This window comes from Heliangelus exortis, chromosome 6 (genome assembly GCF_036169615.1).
Source record: "Heliangelus exortis chromosome 6, bHelExo1.hap1, whole genome shotgun sequence".
NCBI lineage: Eukaryota > Metazoa > Chordata > Aves > Apodiformes > Trochilidae > Heliangelus > Heliangelus exortis.
Window position 1 is genome coordinate 30403136 of NC_092427.1, and position 20563 is coordinate 30423698.

The window sequence follows — 20563 nt, forward strand, 5'->3', positions numbered from 1 at the left end:
TGCCCTGTGTACAGCCGGAGTCCACCAGGCACAGCCTGAGGGTGTGGGCTGTTGGTAAGGAAGCACAAAACCCCACAGCGTGACAAGGACATTCTCTGATTGCCTTCACTTTCCCTCCCCCCCCCTCCATGGCAGGAGCTGCGCAGAGCTCTTGAACACCATGACAAAGTATAGGAAAAAGTACCAAAAATATGAGCCAACTATCTCTTACTGCCCTAACACATACCCAGAAATATCTACAGAGTCCAACTGGCCCAGAGTCAGCATCTTGTGCCCAGCATGTATTTGTTTCCATAGCAAATAAAGTCTCTCATATGACTGAGAAATGATGATGTGAAAACATTGGTTCTGGTGAAAATCAACCTAAACTTGCACAGTAACAAAGACCATATGTTCACGATACATGGAGATGAAGACAGTCAGGAAGTCCTAAACTAGGCACGTTGTCTGGGCAATTCAAAAAGCCACTCTCTGTCCCCTCACACCACTCTTACACACACTTACAGCTCAAGCATTTCCTCAGGAAACAATGCGCTTTGCAAGATCCAGTCTGAACAGGACAGGAGACTTTGCAAAGAGCATCTCAATCATTGCCAAAATACAGAAGTATCCAGCTTCTGTCACAGCTGAGCAGTTCTGCAGCCCTAAGTCTGGTCATGAATTCCCAGTTGAAACACTTGCTCAAGGAAAAGACTGGTTTTCATGAAAATCAACATCTCAGTTTCCACTAGGCAAATCTCCCATGACACAAAACAGTTTTTAGGCTCTTGCCTAAAAACTGTGCTGCATCCTGGCAGCATAGCCAGAGAGATTTTGATTAGAAAGTACAGGAACAGAATGCTTAAAAAACATATTGCTAAGAATGCTATTATTAAATGCATCAATCTTAAAAATGTGAATGTTTGCATTTTCTCTCTGATTCGAGACAAGGACAGAGCAAAGCAAGAATAGAAATTAGGGCTTTTGTTAAGCACTAAAGTGAAATAAACAGACAGTGGCAAAAAAACCCAGACATGACAAGCATGCTAAAATAACCAAGAAGATAAAAATACTTCAGGATTAGAATTTACATACGACAAGAATAAAGGATTGATTTCAGAAAGTAACATATAAAATTAACTTAAAGGAATTTGCATTAAAAAAGACTTAATTCCTAAATGTCACAAGAGACTACTTTTGTAAATTGGAAGCCAGAAATTATTAAAGATGCAAGATGCTTAGAAACCATCATTTGATTAATCTGTTTTAATTAGAACTTAAAGAAAAAACAGAGTTTGATCGTTAAAACATCATCTTTACACAACATATTCCTATATACTACTTCAAACTGCAATTTACTTAGTTACAAACTTACTCTCAGAAAACTTTAAATCTAGTAATACTGGACCTTTTTACCTCATAATTTCTTCCTTTTAGATGGTCCTCTGTATTCTAGGAGCTACATAAAGGGAAATACTTGCAATAATTACTCATACTAACGTACATACTATGTTATGAAGATGTTAAAGGAAAGCAACAGAAATAGTACTTCATTATCTTTCTGTTGCTAATTAGGGATTTACACTTATGCTTTTTTTTCTGGACCCAAAAATTCAAGAAAATGAGAGCAGGGATATCTGCCAAGGAGATAAAAATATTGACCAACAAAGGAGTCAGAGCACAGACCACCTGCTATAAATAATGAACTTTTACCACCATAATTGGAAGTATCAAAAGCCTCTAAGCAATTATCACAACAGTCCAAAGGCTAACTTTTAAACATTGTGTCCAGTTTTCTTTTAGGAAAAAAATATGTAAAATTGTACATAGTAGGAAATAAAACCCACAACCAGTAAGTATGTGTAGTTTATAAGAATAGCATATGTTCTTTTTCTGTGCCAAAAGAAGACCTCAAACTTTGATTTACCCATATGCTGGAGTAATCTGAAACCACACCAAGTTTTACCTTGAGGCACTAAGAGATGTTTAAATAGCTCTGCAACTTAAGACAGCTTTCTGGATCTCGGAAGAAGGCGGTTGGTTTTTTTACTCTATTGAATAACAATCAAAGAAACAAGGTAGAGAAGACAGGTAATTTCACTTTTCACATGACAGTCATGAGGAAAGATTTTAAAAAGCATCTGAAGCACTGCATGAACATGTTTCTTATGCAATAATACAGTCAGTAAAATGCAAGTCTGGAACTTGGTCTATTTGTGGCCATTCAACAGAAAAGTAAGACAAAGAAGTATTGGGTTTTGGAGACATTTTTACTCTTATGCATATTTATTTTCCTAAACAACTGTGTATTTCACTGGATAGTAGGTAGATGTAGTGCTATGGTGGCCCTTTCCCTTGGAGCAAGACTGAAATGCTACACTGGTATTTTTTTCTTTGGTAGCTTCCTCTACTTCTGAGCTACGAAGCCACAAAAAGTCAGAAATTAATTTAAGTTTGTGTATAGCTTCATGTTCCCTTAAGGAAGATGTCTTAGTGGGTAAGCATGCTGTTAAGCACATGATTGATACCCACTGGTGTAGGACCAAAAGCATGTTCATGCCAACCTAGTGAACACTTGCATCACCATGCTACACTGGTTTTCAAATGCTACTGAAAATCTCCAGTTTGCTAAAGCACGTTGGAAACCACCTAAGTGCTTTATTCTCAAGCTGCTTTTAGTTTCAGCAACTGACTTCTTTCTCTGAGTGAAGGATAGATACAGTCATCAGCATCACAATGGGCAGAGGAAGCACCAATCAATTAAACAGTCAGTTAGAGGAATGAAGAAGGAAGCTCCTAGACATCACACCTAGACTAAAGGAAACTGTAACAAACAAACCTGAAAACCAGCCAAGCAAACCAAAGGCATTTCCTCTCTGATTTTCACCAAAGAGTCAGGAGTCAGCACTGCATTGAACTATCTCTGGAATACAGGTACACTATACTCAAGTTTTCTCCAAATTTCAGCTCTATAATATGGGACACTTCAAAGCACTATGTGGACAACAAAACACAAAAAACAAAAAACACCCAAAAAACCTCTCAAAGTAATCACAAACCCTAGGTCAGAATTCAAATATTAGCTCTGAGAAAAACACCTGAGATGATTGATTACTTCTTTGCATTGGCAATATGGGCTCTAGGCTGGTAAGAGCAGTGAAGGCTTAAACCACCAGCTCCCTAAATGAGACAATAAAAGCAGCAACAGCTTTGCCTTTTACTCAGCTCTTCCTTGCCCTATGCTGTCCAGTTCTGTTTCAGCTCTCTTACACAAAATGTGTATTTACACTGTATGTGATAAATAAGTACAGTATTACGTTTTTTAAAGAATGCATTGTAGTACTTCAAGTCCTTACAAATCTAAAGTTTATAGGCTTTGATTTATTCTGCAGTCCATCTGCATAAAAATCTGAAGATCTGCATTCTTTGAGAAGTCATGAGAGTGCCATTCAGTTTTTTTGAAGTATCAGTCAAACAAATGCACAATGTGATATCACTGAAAATTCCAGCCTACACACAAAAGAACTTAATACCTTACACATAAAACTACACTAAAATGGGTATTGACTTACCTATTAATTAAAAAGCCAGTATCAGCACAGTTTTTTGAACTGTATTTTTAATTATTGTACATAAAAATAAATGTATTTTTCCAGATAAATTTCCAAAGTTTGAATTGAGCAAGAACTGACACAAAAAAAATATTAAATCATGCAAAGCCAAGCCACTTGAAAATTAAAATCCATCAACACAAAGTCCATATTTGTAACATTAATAGAATTTGCATTTGCAGACAGAGCTCAGCATTTTGAGACTAGCAGTCCTGCCAAAGGCAAAAAATAACAAAAAAATTACTCCCAGTAGATTAATGTCACATGCAACATACTCTTACTACCGAAAATCTAAAGCTCAAGATATTTAACTATGTGTATTGTATTTATTAATCAAAATCCAAGAGGTCTGTAGAAGGCCAATGACAAAAAACAAGCACAGTGTATTGAGACACAAATCAGAGTTACTGGAACCAAACTGGATGCAACTGACACTTGAAAGGAAATTGAATCAATAAAGAAGTTGCTTATTTTTGCTCGCCCATATACATTTCTTCTCATTCAGAAAAAAAATCTGACTGTCAATCCAGCTATAACTATGTTCAGGCTTTTCACTACAACTAGCCACCAGTTTTACAAATCTAAACAGACACACTGTCCAGATCAAAAATCAAGAATTGAAAAACAGTTATATGGAAAAATTCTGATATAACAGAGCAATGAATCCACTTTTGCTGGCTGAATTGCATATGCAATTTTAGGCATTTCAATTTATAATACTTTTAATTGGTGGAGAACAATGCCACTCCCATTGTACCTGCATAGCTGTAAGCAGATTTGGTGCTGACTGATCATACATAATTTAAGGGGATGAAGAAGAAGTCACTCTACATTTTTCTTAATGTAAGGCCTGAATCTCAAGCATAATTCACATGACGTCATGCAGTTTTAACTAAAATGCTATGATTTGCAGTTTTACAAACTTATGTAAGGAAATGAGCTTAAAAAGAAATGGCACCTTTTTTTCCCCAAAAAACAACTTCATTTCACAAAAGCTTCTCTTAGGTGTGCCAGACAAAAGCCTGAGGTACTTTTTAACCACTACAGCAAGAAGTTGCATGCTGTCAAGAAACTGAGATGAAAACACGAGTGTACATTTGAAATGATTTGAAGCCCAAGCAATAATAGGTATTTATACTACCTCTGAACCTTCAAGGAGTTTACAGAACCCAAAGGATAGGAGATGAGGAAGATACAGAGATGAGATGAGCCTGTTAGAGACAGACACAACAAAGACAGAGCAAAATAAAGAAATACAAAGATGAATGATACAGTTTTATAGATACAGATTACACATTTTATCATGGATACAAGGAAATGGTGAGAAATCAAGAATACATATCAGATGAAATGTTTTTAAATTCAAGCTGTATTTTAGCAATATAAAAACAGTGGATAATACAAGTTGTTTAAAATATATGCATTTGAGAAGAATATAAAACAAGAAATAAAGCATTAACCAATTCAAGCCAGAATTAACTACCTTTGAATTTGCTTTCTCTTCAGGGAAAGCTAAACCAATCCAGATCCAATATTTCCAGAAAACTTGGGTGTATATATATGGCATTCATTGTGACTTATTCCCAAAATGAAGGAATACAGTCACATAGCTAGGAATGCCTTCCTACCCTTTTCATATAGCTCCAAGTAATGTCCATCTCTTTCCACATGGTAGTATTGATATCAGAATTCACGTGCTGTAAGCTAGCTCTGAGTAGTGGCATAAATGCTTTCAGTGATGTTTAGAAGAGATTAGGAAACGGAGGAAAGCAACAAACACCATCATGTTACTGGTAACTTAGACTTCCTGGAATATTAAAGTGTATGGTCATAAATCAGACATCCAAACCTAGTCTTAGACACCTCCACGTGTGCTCATACTGCCATAAAACAATGAAGGAGTATAAACCAGGTCAAGTTAACTGAAGTAACTGGAAAAAGGCTTGACAAAGAAAACAACAAAATTAACAGTTCCAGCAGCTCATACTGTTAACTCTGAAGATTTACAGTTTAATATGCCATCCTTTCCTTCAAGTTCTTTGGCATATCAATAAATCTCTCCTTGGAATTTCAAAATTTCTCAAAACGATGCATGGCATAATGCCATTTTTACACTAATAAAGTGTCTGCTCTGACATCAAGGCAGAAGAAGCAGTTATAAAAAGCATACGTATGGAACAGAAAGTAAGCACAAGTTCACATTATTATGGATAAAGAACATTTCAGCAAGGTGGATGGAAATAAAATTTATAAGTCACTTATCCTGCCATGCTCCTCTCCCCTAGCTCCTCCCTGTTTGACTTTCATCATTCATAAGATCTCATTACATACACACACTGAACTTCAGACTAAAAGTGAAACACCACTCCAAAAAACCTAAAATGTTCTTTCTTTTCCTAGCCAAACTTTTTTCAAATCAGCTACTTTTCCATGCTATGCACATCTATATTCTGAATTGCAAAACCCTTTATAAAAGGGGAGAGGCTTATGAAATTATTTTAGCATTCCTCTAACAACAGAAAGTTACTGTAGATTCATATTGTCTAGCATTTTAGACCATGTCATAGGAATTTACAGACACAGCTCTTGTGTATCGGAGTGAAAAAATCTTCTGATCTCAGTAAGTTAAATAAGCAAACTTTCTGAAGATGATTTACTAATTACAAAGATTCATATTTTTACCTGCATTTAACAGTATTTATGCTAAAATTACTTGCCACCCCCTATATTGGGTATTTGGCATCAAATTAGAGTTTAAAAAAAAAATCATTTTTCATACTCTTATGCCAAATTTGACTGTCGTTTTTTATTGGAACATCAAAAGCAGGCTTTTAATTCTCACAGTTTTGATGCTTAATGAAAAGTGAAAGTTAAACACAGCATGGCAGCATTAAAAATGCATGGTAAATCCATAGCACCCTGACATCTTAGCCCTGCAGAGGATGTGAAGAAAAGCCATTGTAAACAAAAGATATTACTACTAAATACAAAGCAAATTAATTAGATGATCTGACAGGCTCTTAAACAAAGAAAAAAAGGAGGGAGAACATATGTAGAACTATCTTCCAGCAAAGATATCATTCCAGCACAGCCATACATTGAATTTAAGTTTATGTTTTCATTTTCAGACTTCACTCCTGAATATCTGGGAATTGATATATTAATATGCTAGTACACTCACTACTTGGACAAGGAGGGGTCCTGCTTCCCCAGCTCTACCACGTAACTCAGACAGGACAGATTTAAGGCTCTGAAACACCTATGGTGCAAACTACAGATTGCTAAGGATTTGTGATCAGTTAAGCTGTATAAACTAAACCCAAATTTAACCACACTGAATATTTCCTTTTGTGCAGAAAATTGTCCAAATTCTCCTGTCTCATTTCAAGAGAGACAAATAAGCAGCCTTTCTACGTTCCTGGCACTTGCTATTTCTGAAAGCTCTGATCTTTGATCTGCAAGCTCTTCAGTAGTACCAGAGATGATCGGGTTTTCTTCCCACAGTCTTCTAAGAATTAAGCTTCTCAACCAGAAAGTAAAAGCAATAATAAAATACGTTACTATTCTAATGCATTTTTATATTAAAAAGAGATACTGATAGTGTTGGCAATCTATGAAACATTTTACGTTCATACTTTCTATACAATATTTGTGCACAAATGGGAATAAGCAAACTAAAATGATGCCTTGATTGCATTTTATCGGTTTGTCCTCAGGATACAAAGATGTGCCTCACAGCATGTCCTTGACAACAATATAAAGTGTTTATATCCCTGAATCTTGCTCTAGCTTATTTTTCTTTTCCTTTCAACTGATCCAAAGTTATATTTTAACAACTCATTTTTCCATTATTATGAGATGCTTCTACAGATGGTCTATAGTAAGATAAACAGAAATACATAGCTGCAGTGAGCATAACACTGTAGCTGAACTGTAGCATTTGGGTCATGAGGGAACGGCAGAAGAAAATGCTCAGAAACCTCACTGCTACCTCTGGTCAAGGACAGCAGAGTTCCTGAAAGCTGAGTTTTTCAGTGTGGATTCCTGCATAATTTACACACCCCGTACTACATCAAGGTATGCAAGGCAGAGAAATAAAGAATAAGCCTGAAGAGGCAGAAATCAGTGTGCCTGAAAATCGGAAGCTGTCCAGAATCATCTCTTCCCCCCCTCCTTTATGCCCATGAGCTCCTTATTCGCTGTTGTTTTGTAAGGAGAAAAAATTGTGACTCCATTTAAATCTAAAAAACAGACTAAATTTTTGTCTTCTAAAACTACTACAAACAGTACATTTCAGAAAATAAGATTCAGACTCTTTAATAGGGCAATGGTTGGTAAGAAACTTAAACCAGCTCCTTTTTGCTTTATTACAGGGCCATCATCTGTTTTGAAGAGGTCAATTCTGGTGACTGCCAAACGTACATTATCACTTAATGGCTGCAAGTAGAAGTGCAATGCTTCAAATTGATTAAGACACATCTGTGTCCAAAAAAACTGGGGTTGGAACTCTTCACTGTAGTTTAGAGTAAAAGTTGATTTACCTTTGTGTAAGTTTTCTTAAAACTATTTAGATTTGTATTGTTTATGGCACATTTAATTTAATTCAAATAAACACAGTGAAAGTGACAGAGTGATTTTTTTTTAACCAGGGGTCAGAGTGCTCTGAGGTGTCTTCACATAAGCACATGAACTGGAATTTTCATGTCTTGCAACTGGAATTTTCATACCTTGCAAAATAAGCAAAGTCAAATGAAAACCTGTCAGAATATGCCTTCCTACTTACAGAATTACTTAACCACTCAGTGTATAAAACTAGTGTGTTTAACACATTCCCAGAAGAAACCTAGGCAAAAGTGAGGTGTTCCTGGAGTGCATTACTGCATTAGTTCCAGTAACAGACACAGAAAGTTACCAAAATTGAGCTTATGATACTTTCACAGTTTGCCTTGAGAGGTTTTTTAAGGAGACCTACTGCTTATTTGGTATATAAGATTCGGTGCAAAAAGCCTATAGAATGCAGGGTGCCCCTTTGCATCCTGTGGAAACTTAGGAATAGGAACATTATAACAGTAACTCCCTTAAGTGTCTCCTGAATATTTAATTTAAAGTCATCAGCAAGAGTTGCACAAATCTAGAGGAAAGTTGCCCTAAAAAGGACTTACAATCATCCTACTTGCTTGAACTCTTGTGTATCCATATGTATAATCACACACAACTTAGTAAATACTATTTTTTCTTATTCTTAAAATGATCTTCTGGCATAATTAGTATGTTTCTTTTTAATAAGTTTTTCAGATTAAATTGTATGTTGCCTTTTAGGTCTGAGAGTCTTCCTCAGGGAAGCACACAGATTTAGAATTATTAAAACTTTATATGGCAATGATTGAAACAGAAGGTCCTCCCATGAAACCTAAGTTAATATTTACACCAACAGCTCCATTTTTCCAGGTCAGCCACACTACTACTCTTCTCCCTTCTGCTCTAGGTCTCACAGCACAGAGCTGCCTCACCCACCCTGCAGCTTCCCTGGGCTGTGACTGCTTCCTCTCCCCCTCACAGGTGACAGGGGAGGGCACTGAACCAGCGACAGCAGAAGGGACTGACTGAGATTTCATGGGGATTTCTAGAATAAGAGTCACTATAGTCCAACAGTGTTCAAGCAAAAATGTTGTAGGTTTTGTGATGATACTGGATACAGAGATTCAGTAATTCCACAATCTGTAATTCTAGTCAATTAATTGTAAATATTTGCAAAAATTGCATGCAAGTTTCATAATGCAGGCCTGTGCTTATGTAAATAAGGAAGGGTCAGTAAGAAATTACCGTTCATTGTGATTAATCTATAACAACAATACAGTTTATAAATGCTTCTGTAAAACCACAAAAGAAAGAAGTCAAGCCAGTATTTTCCTGAGGAACCATTCTGCAAATGTGCTCTGTTATTTTCATGAACATGGTTTTCCAAAAAGTGACTTTCTGAAGGAACAGGGCTCAGCTATTGTGGCATCTCTTTGAAAATGTTTCTCTCATTTCCCAGCCCTTCAAACTCAACTATGAGATCTGAATCACCAATTGAACACTAGTCAGTACATATCCTGTAACAGAAACTCTTCCAGCAATCCATTACATTTTAACTAAAGTTCTGGTTAGTCAACAGAAGTCAAAAATAGTCAGATCATATTTCTGGCACTCACAGAGCACATCCACAGCTCAGAGCAAAACTGCGAAGATACTCAAGCACAGCTTGAAGGATCTCACAGTATGCCTGGAGCACCACAAGTGTACCTGAGCTGTGCTGCATCAGGATTAGCATGCCATGCTGTTACCCAGGACAGAAAAGCACACTGAACAGCTAAGCCTACTTCCAACACCTGAGCTAGCTCCCTTGAATATCTCTGCACAGCCCTGAATTGCCCAGGATACCTAAACCTCAAATTTAAATAGGGGTGTTACTGCATGCATAAAAGGAACCCCTCATGAAGAAGGTGACACTTTTACACAGTAGCTTTTCAGAGCCAGAATCACACCAAGTTCAAGCTGTGGGTACAAAGCACACGCAGTACTGAATAAGCAGATGTTAGTGTAAGATCAGAACACAAAATAAAGCAACACGTTACCGTTTTTATCCATGGAATGGGGCTCAGACTGCTTCTTTCCAATATCAGCAAAGGATCTTACAATTGGGATCCTGTTGCTCAGCTTCTTCTGGTTCTGATGGTGATGCTGTTTCAGCAGTGCCTCATGTACTCGGTGACGAACATCCTCACTGAGCTGCCCAGAACCGACCTGCTGGTCCAGAATCATATCTGAAAACAAATATAGAAACATAATAAAAGAGAGGAAAGACTAAATATTTTATTTTAAAATTGCAACAATAAGAGTTGCTATCCTGCAGGATTACCAATGAAAGGTATCAATTCCTTTAATGCAATACAATTAAATGTAAGTTTTATTTAAAAGTGTTTCAGAAAAAATGAAAAAAATCAAAATGATGCTATTAATGTAAAAAAAGTCAATCCCTCAAAACATATGTTGTTCCCAAATCAAGGTCACCTATAGAATTCTGAAATCAGTCCATGTTGCTGCCATACATAACACGTTTAAACTGAGGATTATGATGTGTATAAGGTGTCTTTTATTTCCAAAAACTTCCACCCTATTTACTGCAAATGCTGTGGGGAAACAACTTTTTTATTCCCTTTACATTTAGCACAGGATATCACAGTCTAGCTGTTTATTTCTTACAGCTGTAATTACAATGTTATCAGTACTGTACAATACAAAGAAATTTCACATATGACAATACAGAAAAATTTGCTGCATTATTTACAAGTACTTAATAGGAGGCTTCTTTTACTGCCTGATGTACTTGTTCCTGTACATGAGTCATTACATGGAGGTGTGAGTGAACCTGATCCCTTTGCATATTTGCCATTCACTGGCAGAAAACAGGAAAGAAATAGGTAGAAAGAGAAAATAGGAAAGAATTGTTGAGAATTTCATTGGGGATTTTTTTATCATTATTTTGGAAAATCTTGCCAGCAACAGTAATAACACTTAACAGAAAAAGAAAGGAAAATAACAAATTCTATATAAAATGAAGTAGAACAGCATTTAAGTACACACTGTCCTTGTAACTTCGTTGGAAGGAACTGTACTGCATAAAAATAGTGATATAATAACCTGAGTTAGAAACAACTTGTTCTGGAAATCCAGACAGCTCATGATTCTGTGCTGGAGTCAGATTCTTATTGACCAGTAAACCCAGTGAATAAGCAAGAACAGCAGGAAAAAGAAAAAAAAGAAAAAGATGCAACAACAGTAGAAACACAATTTATCAGGTCTTTGATAATTTTGATAATTGCCAAGAGCAAGAAAAGAGATATAATAAAAGGCATTAAGTAAAGGCTGCTTAAGACTTTAATTGCTAACAGTGGTCTATGTACTGTGTATACATTTTACATACACAATAGCTTTTCTGAAGCTCTGAATATCCATATAAAACAAGCCAATGCATCATGAATATAGCTGCTTTAAGAGTGGAACAACAAATTACTTGCTTGTTTCAGTTATTCTGAAGAGGCTTCCAACAAATTTACATCTATGATGACACACAAAGACAAGGCTAGGTCCATGACAAATGCAGCTGCAAACAGATACAAACACGAGAAATGTTTCTGCATCTCGCAATGCAGAGTGATGCAGAGGTTTTCAAGTTGCCTTTGATCCTCTCCAGCAATTACATTCTGAAAAATATTCACAACAGTGCTGATCAAACAGCATATGCCAAAGAATAATACTGTCTGGTGGTGTGCCAGAACCTGTCTTTGGGGTGCTTCACCTGACTCTGAAGGGAACCCTGAACCCTGGAGAGAAATGTTAACTTGAACACCATTAAGCAGGTTATCTCTGCACTCCCACCCTAGATAGACTGTTGCTATTACTCAAGAGTCTCATGTAAGAGACAGAGAGGAACTGCAGCAAGATGAGTTACAGGCAAAAGAGAAGGTAACATAAGTTCAAGAGAAAGTCTTCACTAGAACTTTTCAGAAGGATCCAAGAATTTGCACCACATAAGAAAAAGGGAAGAAATCTCCAGCTCCAAGAAAAATGCTCATTTTTCTGCTCATCTTTATTGCCTTTTGAGGAACTGTCTTTGCACTGAGCAGATTATCTTGCCTTTAGATACCCTGCATACATAAACGTGCATGCCACAGTTCCCCAGACCGTACTTTCTGGCCAGTACTTCCTGTAACAGGAAAGGAGATCTTCAGGGGAAAAAAAATTAATTATAAATATATAACTTAGGGCATCTGTGCTAAAGCACATTGAAATGATCCTCTCCTCCTTATTTGTTAATTCTACTGACCAAAAGAAAAATTGTAGAAAAGGCAAAAACCAAGATTACCTTATATGGGTTGCTCTAAAACAGAAATCAAAAGGAAAACTGAAAAAAAAAGGACTCTTCTAGAACAGGCAAATTTAGTGTTGTGGTCATGACTTTGCTTACAGATCAGTGGAACTCCACTTCTATGGTGTCATTCCTGGAATTACAGTATTTTCCATATTAAATATTAAAATATATTAACTGCTGAGGATGATGTCAATGATGATGAGATGATCTACTTGAGGAGAGAAAATTCCAGTAAAAAGAAAATAATTTTTCATTTGCACAAATAAATTTATAAAAGCTATAAGGTAAAAAAACACCCAAAAAACCCCTAAAAACAAAAAACACAACGTGAAGTCCAAAAAGGTTTTTTTTAATTTTTTTTTTAAGCTGTGTACCAGATGAAATGTCAGCATTGAATTGTTAGGTACATATTCTCCTGATATAGGTTCGCACTGACAGTTTACAGTAGATGAAAATAAACTCAGTATATACCAGCAAAGTTGCTGGTATTTACACCTCTAAGTCTTTCAAATTTTATAACTGTGCAACTGCAAGACAAAATAAGAGACTAATAACAAAAAAATAGAACACATGGGCTTTTGTGTGCGTCATGATTGCAGTGACAGCTGACTACAAAACCTAATTTAAAAGCCAAGGTTTGTTTGGTTTCTGGTTGTTTTCTTTCCATTAAAGATAGAGGAGAAGAAAACACAAGTAAGCCTAAAGCAGTGTTTTATGGAAAACCGTGAGCTGAAATTCTGTACTCTATCTTACTCTGTCTCTCATAGGAACCTGCAAATACACTTCCCTAGTAAGTTAGGCACTAGAAGCACAGAAAAGTAACCATCAGGATTCTTGGGCTGCAGTTGTGGACCACGACCCATTTACAGTGTTTACAATGGTGATTATAAACACGTTATCTAAGCCAGGGGATTTAGCTCACTCATCCAAGGAGGCAGAGCTGTTCCAGTGAGCTGAGAGACGGATGCTATTTCCATCTCCACCTGAAATTACTTCGTTCAACTCCTCAGCTAAATTACTTAGAAAGAAAAGACAGCAAGTGAAAAACGCCTGCTTTTTAAAGTAACAACATGCAATTTTACTGAAGAACAAGAGCAAGTATTTTACAAGCTGTACATTTTAAAGACAAGGCTAAAATTCTCAGCCTGCAGCTCAGAAAGCAAGCACATTTGTAAGTCAGAGCTATGCTAACACACTACAGTGGATCCTACCAAAAGAAAACTAGAGACATCACAAGACAGTGTATTTTACACCTCTAAAAAGAACAAGTGCCATGAGTGACACTGGTTCTGTCTCTAGGCACAAAATAAAAGCTGACACTGACTTGTGCAATCTAAAAAAATTCCCAGATTAACATGGGAAAATACAAAACAACAAAGAAATGCCCTGCTACTTAGAAGTTAGTACAAAATTTACTATTTGCCCATAGACAAAGGAACAAAACCTGATACAGGTTTCTCTGTAGAGGTAATCACTTGATGATAAGCTGTAAATAAAGCAAACAGCTGCAAAAAACTGGGTAAGTGAGAAGGTGAAAGCTGAAGGAGAGACAGGTGTAGGGTCAAACAAAGAAGCAGACTGCTCACCAGCAATCCCATGCTTTTTACAGCATTTTTAATAAAAGTTAAATTTACTGTAAAAGCACTGTCAGAAACCTAACACAACGTGTCACAGCTGAAAAAAAAGTCTCCAGTGACATAAAACCCAAACTGGAGACAGTTTAAATAGATCATTATTATGGAGTAACATATCTTAAAGCAAACAAAGGCAAAAGAAGACTTGTTCAGATTGAAAGCTTAACATGATATTACCAAAATCAATAAAATTGCACACTTGGGAGGTAATGCCCTGAGCTGAGCACAGTCCAGTGACCTCAATCACAAGATTAAGCTGTTACACAGATTGAAAATTCGATCGTGAGAAACACACAAAAGACTGCTTGGGAAAAAGCAGTCAGATCTCTGGATTGGAAAGCATGGTAATATTTAAAATTAAAAAAAAAAAAAAACACTATTACATTTAAGCTATTTAAAATAAATGGGTCCAATACTTCAAACATATGCAAGTTGTGAAAGCACCACTGTGTAATGCTGAAGTCACAGTTTGTATCTGAGAAGGTTTGACATTTCTTCAGGGTGCACTCCGCACAACTACAAGAAAAACCAAGATCTGTGATTCATTTTGTGAAAAAAGTATTGCCATTACAGGCTGGACCAAACAGTTATTGAACCAAATGACAGAAAATGGCATCATATGTTAAGTAGAAGAACCTTTTGGGTTCAATCAGTGGTTACAATCAAAAAAAAACAGATGGTAATCTGAGAATCTACATGGTTTCAAAGGAACTAAATGAAAATATCAAAAGAGAACATTTTCATCTGCCAACTTGAACAACACAGTGAAGCTGCTCTCTAATGGTGCAGCCAGATTCTGGCAAATACATCCTCAAGAGAGAAGTTCCAAAATAAATTGTTTTGATTACATAGATTTTTTAGACTTCCTTTTAGCATATGTTCTATACAGAAGTGATCGATAAAATATTGCTATATCAAATGTTCAAAGGAATTCCTTGTGCATGGAATGCTTGCTTACTGATATAGAAGCCACCACAAAGACATCTGAAGAAACAATGTCACATATTAATTACTAATTAATTACTAAAATAATTAGTAATAAAATTAAAATACTAATAAAAAACTCCAAAGTATGTTTAATTAAAAAACGCAATTTTGAACAGGATAAAGTTCAGCAGAGGAACCGAGCTCTTTTCAAGGGAAAAGTAAAATCCATATAACAAAATTTAAGAAAAATTTAAGAAGCTTCAAGGATGAAAATGCTGTTTTGCTGCAGGATGGCAATTTTGTAAATTAATCTGAGAAGTCTCTATTATAGTAAGATACTGTCTGTGAATTCAGCATCATAGGTATGTAGAAGCTCTTTATCAACAAAGAAAATTGGGTGCCTGTCCAAAGAAATTTACAGTCTTGTAGATCAAGTCATTTTTTAATGAGACAGTTGGAATGAAAAATAATCTAATAAAGAATGGACATGCTGGAAGACAGGATGATATAAAAATTCTCACCACATCACTGGTGCCAAAATATTTTTACACAGAATTATTAGAGTTTCCAGGGATGAAATACAAAATGTTCTGAAAGCCATACAAACAGTAGAGAAGATGTTTTTCATCTGTAGATTTTACCACAAACCCAATAAGGCCCTAAAACATAGACTTTAATAAAACTTTTCAAGGGCTAAGAGCTGAGAGTTTAATGGCTTGATGAATGAGTGCTTCTAGATCAAAAGCCTGGACTAAAACAAATTGGAATTCTTTATCTCAGTTTAGCAAGGAAGATTAGGTATACATTTTCCAAGGACATGCAGACTGGGACTGCATTTACAGGAAGATAATTTCATATAGGAATAAAGGCTAGATAGCAAGACTTTACCAACCAGCACAACACACATTTCTCCCTAACAAAGAGGGAGGTAAAGGCAGGTAAAGAGGAAGTACACATGCCCAACTACTTTATTTGTTCTCAAAAGATACACTATATTAATGCAGTAAAATTACCAACAGATTGCATTAAAAAACAAAACCTATAGTAATAACTATGAATCACAAGTATAAGAGTAACAAGACCATGGACCATTTTTGCAAAGTCTCCTACATGCAGTATATGCAGTAGCATTGAAAAGAACAACCAAAAGTGACCATCAGGACTCATTGGGTCAGCCTAACACAAGAATGGCCTGCAAGTAAAATAAGAAGGAAGTTGAATGCTGAAACAAGTTTAAGCCCTCAGGTTAAGCAACCATTTCTCTAAACTCTGAAGTGTCAGGACTGTCAGATACAACTGGAATACGCATCAACTCCAGAATGCAGTGTTTGCATCATATGCTATTATTGCACAGTAAGTACAACTGTAATAGCAACCGAGTAGATCAGACAAGAAAAGACTTCCTGAGAGACACAAGTTCTCTAATTTCAGGTCCAGTGGTAGTTCATAGGAAAAAAAGGAGTCTGTCATATTATTTGGAATTATCCAATTTCAAACATACCTAGCACAGATATCTTAGTGGCATGCTTGTCACCAACATGAATAGCCTTTGTCCTCACAGCACTGCCTAATGCGTGCTACCCTGTAAAATTTGGAAGAACTGGAAAGCAGGAATTACGTATGGAGTATTGGAGTAACAAATTGCAAAGGAACTTGATTGAGAATGAGGAAACAGTGTTAGTACAACATGAATAATACTAATCGACAAAAGCAACTGGAATATTAATTTTACTTCTAGGGAAAAAAGCAACTCTTCAAGGAAACCTGACATGGAACATTTGTAATTTGCAGAATGATTCACTTGCCAGAAGAAACTGCTGCAAAGTTATTTAAAGAAAAACAAATTACCTCATTAAATTTTCAGAGGGAACAAAACCAAATCCTCTCTCAAAAACAAAGCAGGGTGCGTACAAACCTTATCATGTGTAAGATCACTTTATCAGAAGGAGATGCCTACTAAGACAATAAAGCAACAAACAAAAAACACCCACATCCGCTGCAAAACCAGGTACTTTTAAAATGAAAATTGTATGTGTCAATTCACCCTGAAGCCTCTTCTGAGAAGAAACAAGTTTTCCTAAACAACAAATCGAGGTACCCCAGAAGCAGGACTGATTCAAAAGAGCATTACAGTAACTCATCAAATTCTCTACTGAAGAACAATTTACATCTCTGATGAGTTGTAAAACAAAAGTAGTATTGTGAATGATCAAATCCTTGGACATTTTCACTAAGCAAACAAACAAAATTACTACAGCTAACTAGGGATTAAGAGATTATAAACATGAATTCATCATGTTCTCACTACACAACATCTCCCAAAAATAAGCAAAAGAAAAGAAAAAAAAAGTTACTCCCATTGCGTTAATCTTTCTTTTTTTTTTTTTTTTTTACCTCCTTAAATGAAACGCATTCTGGAAGGGATAATATGAAAATATGAAGCTCAAGGTTGAAAACCTTAATGAATTATTAAAAAAAAAAAAAAGAAGAAGAAGAAATAAAATTAAAATATTTTTAAAACCATAAAAAAAACCCCACCAGAGAACATAAGCCAGCTAATCTAAGTACTTCTTGATATGCTTTTTATTCTTCCTGTTTATCTTTAACCTTTTATCATTATCAAGAAAAGTTATGAGGCTTTGATTCAGACCATGATTCATGGGAGAATCAATCTCAGCACAGAGTAGAAACCCACACAAGTTTCTTCAGATTTGGATTAATAATATCTTGTAAATTTGACATAAACAATATGGAAACAATAAATGCAAAAAAGCAACTACCAGTAGCTAAGACAATTTCAATTCCACTGTTAAACATACCCCCCTGAACAATATCTCCCTTACCTGTTAATGGAAATAACCAAAATACTTTTTTCTGGCCCTTATACTGAATTACATATCACCCATAAAGCACTTTTCTTGATAATCTTGAATGCTACAAAATTTCTTGCTCTGTCTTTTGCACCATTAGCTAAACTAAGGTTTTCAAATTTTATTTGTATATTTTCCATTTTCTACTAGAATGCTTCTTTGTGCCTGCAACAGGGCTACAAAAAGGCCCCAACAACCACTCATGCACCATTTCTCTGTGCATGGGCTTTTTTCCCAAATTTACAACTTTTACATCATATTTAATATTCAAGCAAAGTTGTAATATGGAGAATACCATAAATCTAATGCAACATTTGTATAAATTAGCAATATTTGTATATTTTTTATAAAATATCAATTGTATGATTTACAGATGTAAGGATACCAGTCCAGTAACCATCATGACCATGAGACAAGTCCTCACTCTCAATAAATAAACAGCAAATTACAGACCCCAGATTATAAAACAGTACAGTTCTTTGCTCTGTGTTTTCTCTGCTAATGAGGACTCTGCTCATGAGCCATTGGACAGCATGTTTTCATTTTAATGATCATTCTTTAAATTCTAACATAAATATATTTCTATTGTAATAATATTGTATTATCTCTGTCTTTATAAAGTAAGAGTTCAGTTCTTGTCTATGAAAAAAAAAATTTGTAAATTGTCTAATTCATGTAGCTGTTGCATTTGGTAAGGGAAATAAACACACCAGACTGCACTGAGTGATTCTAGCACAGCCACATAACCAGTTTTAGGACTTGAGGATGTGCAATATAGGTCTGTACTACACAGCCCCTAACAACCTGCTTTGTTCCAGTAACAAAGGCACTATAAGAAAAAAATCCCCTGTATTAAGTAGCTACAGCTTTTATGGGGAAACTCCGGGAGTGCAGAAAAGAGCATTCAGTCACAATCTCACTTTGGGGAGACAAGACTCCATTATCTTGTCTCTTGCTTTCTACTTCTTCTTAAAAGCTCTACAATTGCAACTGCCAAATACACTTTCATTGGAAAAAATGCAATCAACTTCAGCTAAAGAATTCTGTAGTTAAAGAAGCTGATGCATCTTAACATTTTTTTAGAACTTATACTAATATATTGGTCTTGATTCCATTCTCAAGTAATTTCCTTAATTCTCATACATTTTAAACTGGTCTGTTTTCATGTCACTTAATTATGTTGAATACTTCCCTATAATTTATTTTTTAAAGCTAGATTGCCTGCAATTAGCATAGCAGTAGATTCAGTTTATGGAAGTTAGCACCTGTATCATTTGCCATGTGAGGTGGCACAGCAGGAGCAGAGAACATGCCAGTTTTAATGAAGTATTTTCAGACTGTCCTATCTGCTCTATTTAAATTTCCTCCTTCACGTAAACATTTATTCTGAAAACAGCAAGCTCAGAATGTAAAATATAAATAAAATAGTTACCACTTGTGTGGTAATTAGCTTCTTTTCTGCTACATCAAATAAAACATTTCCTAGGAGTTCAGAAACTGAACTGATTATTATGCAATATCTTTCTTCTATGCAATTTCATAAGCACCTGATTTTTATGACTAATTTTCATAACTAATAAATGCAACATCAATACATACCTGCAATTTCTTCAATAGAGTTAGCTCTCATGTCCAGAAGAACTGTGCCATTCAAGATACAGCTTCTCAGCTCAAACAAGCTATGCAGTGACAGTGTGGCAACATATGGTTTGCTCCACCTCTCTCCACCATCCTCTACATCTTCTTCAAACTTCAGCCACCTGTACAAACAACCATTTTTTAACTCCATCATGTGTAGGAATGAAAAATAAATTGCTTCCATGAATACTGAGAGATTGCTTTCCAACATGTATTTGGATCTCACTTAATTCCTTCTTTGTAGGAAATCGTGAGAAACTTCCCTTGCCTGCATCTTCTCATACAATGCTGTATTATACCATTTTTGAGATAAATTCTAACCACAGAGATGAAAAGAGAAGTGTATTAAGCAATCATTATTGTATTTTACAAAAATTTTGAGTAATTCTTTGACATACAATGATATTTCTATGATAGAACAAGAAGTATGAAAAGGACAGAGTAAAAGAATTTGTGGTAGAGAAAAAAGAAAAGCTATGCATAATAAAAATATGGGTGAGAACACTCTGTATTTAGTCTTCACTTCAAACTAAACACAACACAGAGACATTTTTCATTTGAAGTCAATATTTACACTGGCATATTTACACTTCATTGTCTGCATCCATTATCACCACCATAATATTATCACAAAAGACAGTTACAAACTTTCTTAGTTTGTTACTGAGCTTAACTACACTAAGGTGCACATAAAGGCAATAAAACTATTTAAAATTTAGGCTATTTTTCATTTAAAGTTTTATTGGATTAAAATTAAAACTTCACAGGCACAGCAGCAATGAACAGCCATTCAATCTACAAAGCACAGGCCTTTCTCAGATAAAATAGATTTATGAATGACATGAAATAACATTTAAGAATCTAGTAACAGCATCATATCTCACTATTTTGAGTATCATTTGCATCTTAGATTCAGTGCAAATCTTGGAGTAAAGTAAAAGGCTACATGAAACTGGCATGAAAGGATCAAGTCTTTTGTTACTAGGCAGA

At 35.6% G+C, this 20563-nt stretch overlaps 1 protein-coding gene across 15 annotated transcripts in view; it reads right to left on the minus strand.

Annotated features, from left to right (window-relative positions):
* SLC4A10 (solute carrier family 4 member 10) overlaps window positions 1–20563 on the minus strand; it is a 142800-nt gene that overhangs the window by 43541 nt on the left and 78696 nt on the right. For all 15 annotated transcript variants that reach the window (XR_011726575.1, XM_071747527.1, XM_071747516.1 and 12 more), the window contains 2 exons: window positions 19535–19695; window positions 10208–10396 (listed from right to left, as the gene is read on the minus strand). Coding sequence is in view for 14 of the 15 variants with exons in the window: in XM_071747527.1 (XP_071603628.1) it covers window positions 10208–10396; window positions 19535–19695 (350 nt within the window). In the remaining variant the exon portion in view is untranslated. The remainder of the gene's footprint in view (window positions 1–10207; window positions 10397–19534; window positions 19696–20563) is intronic.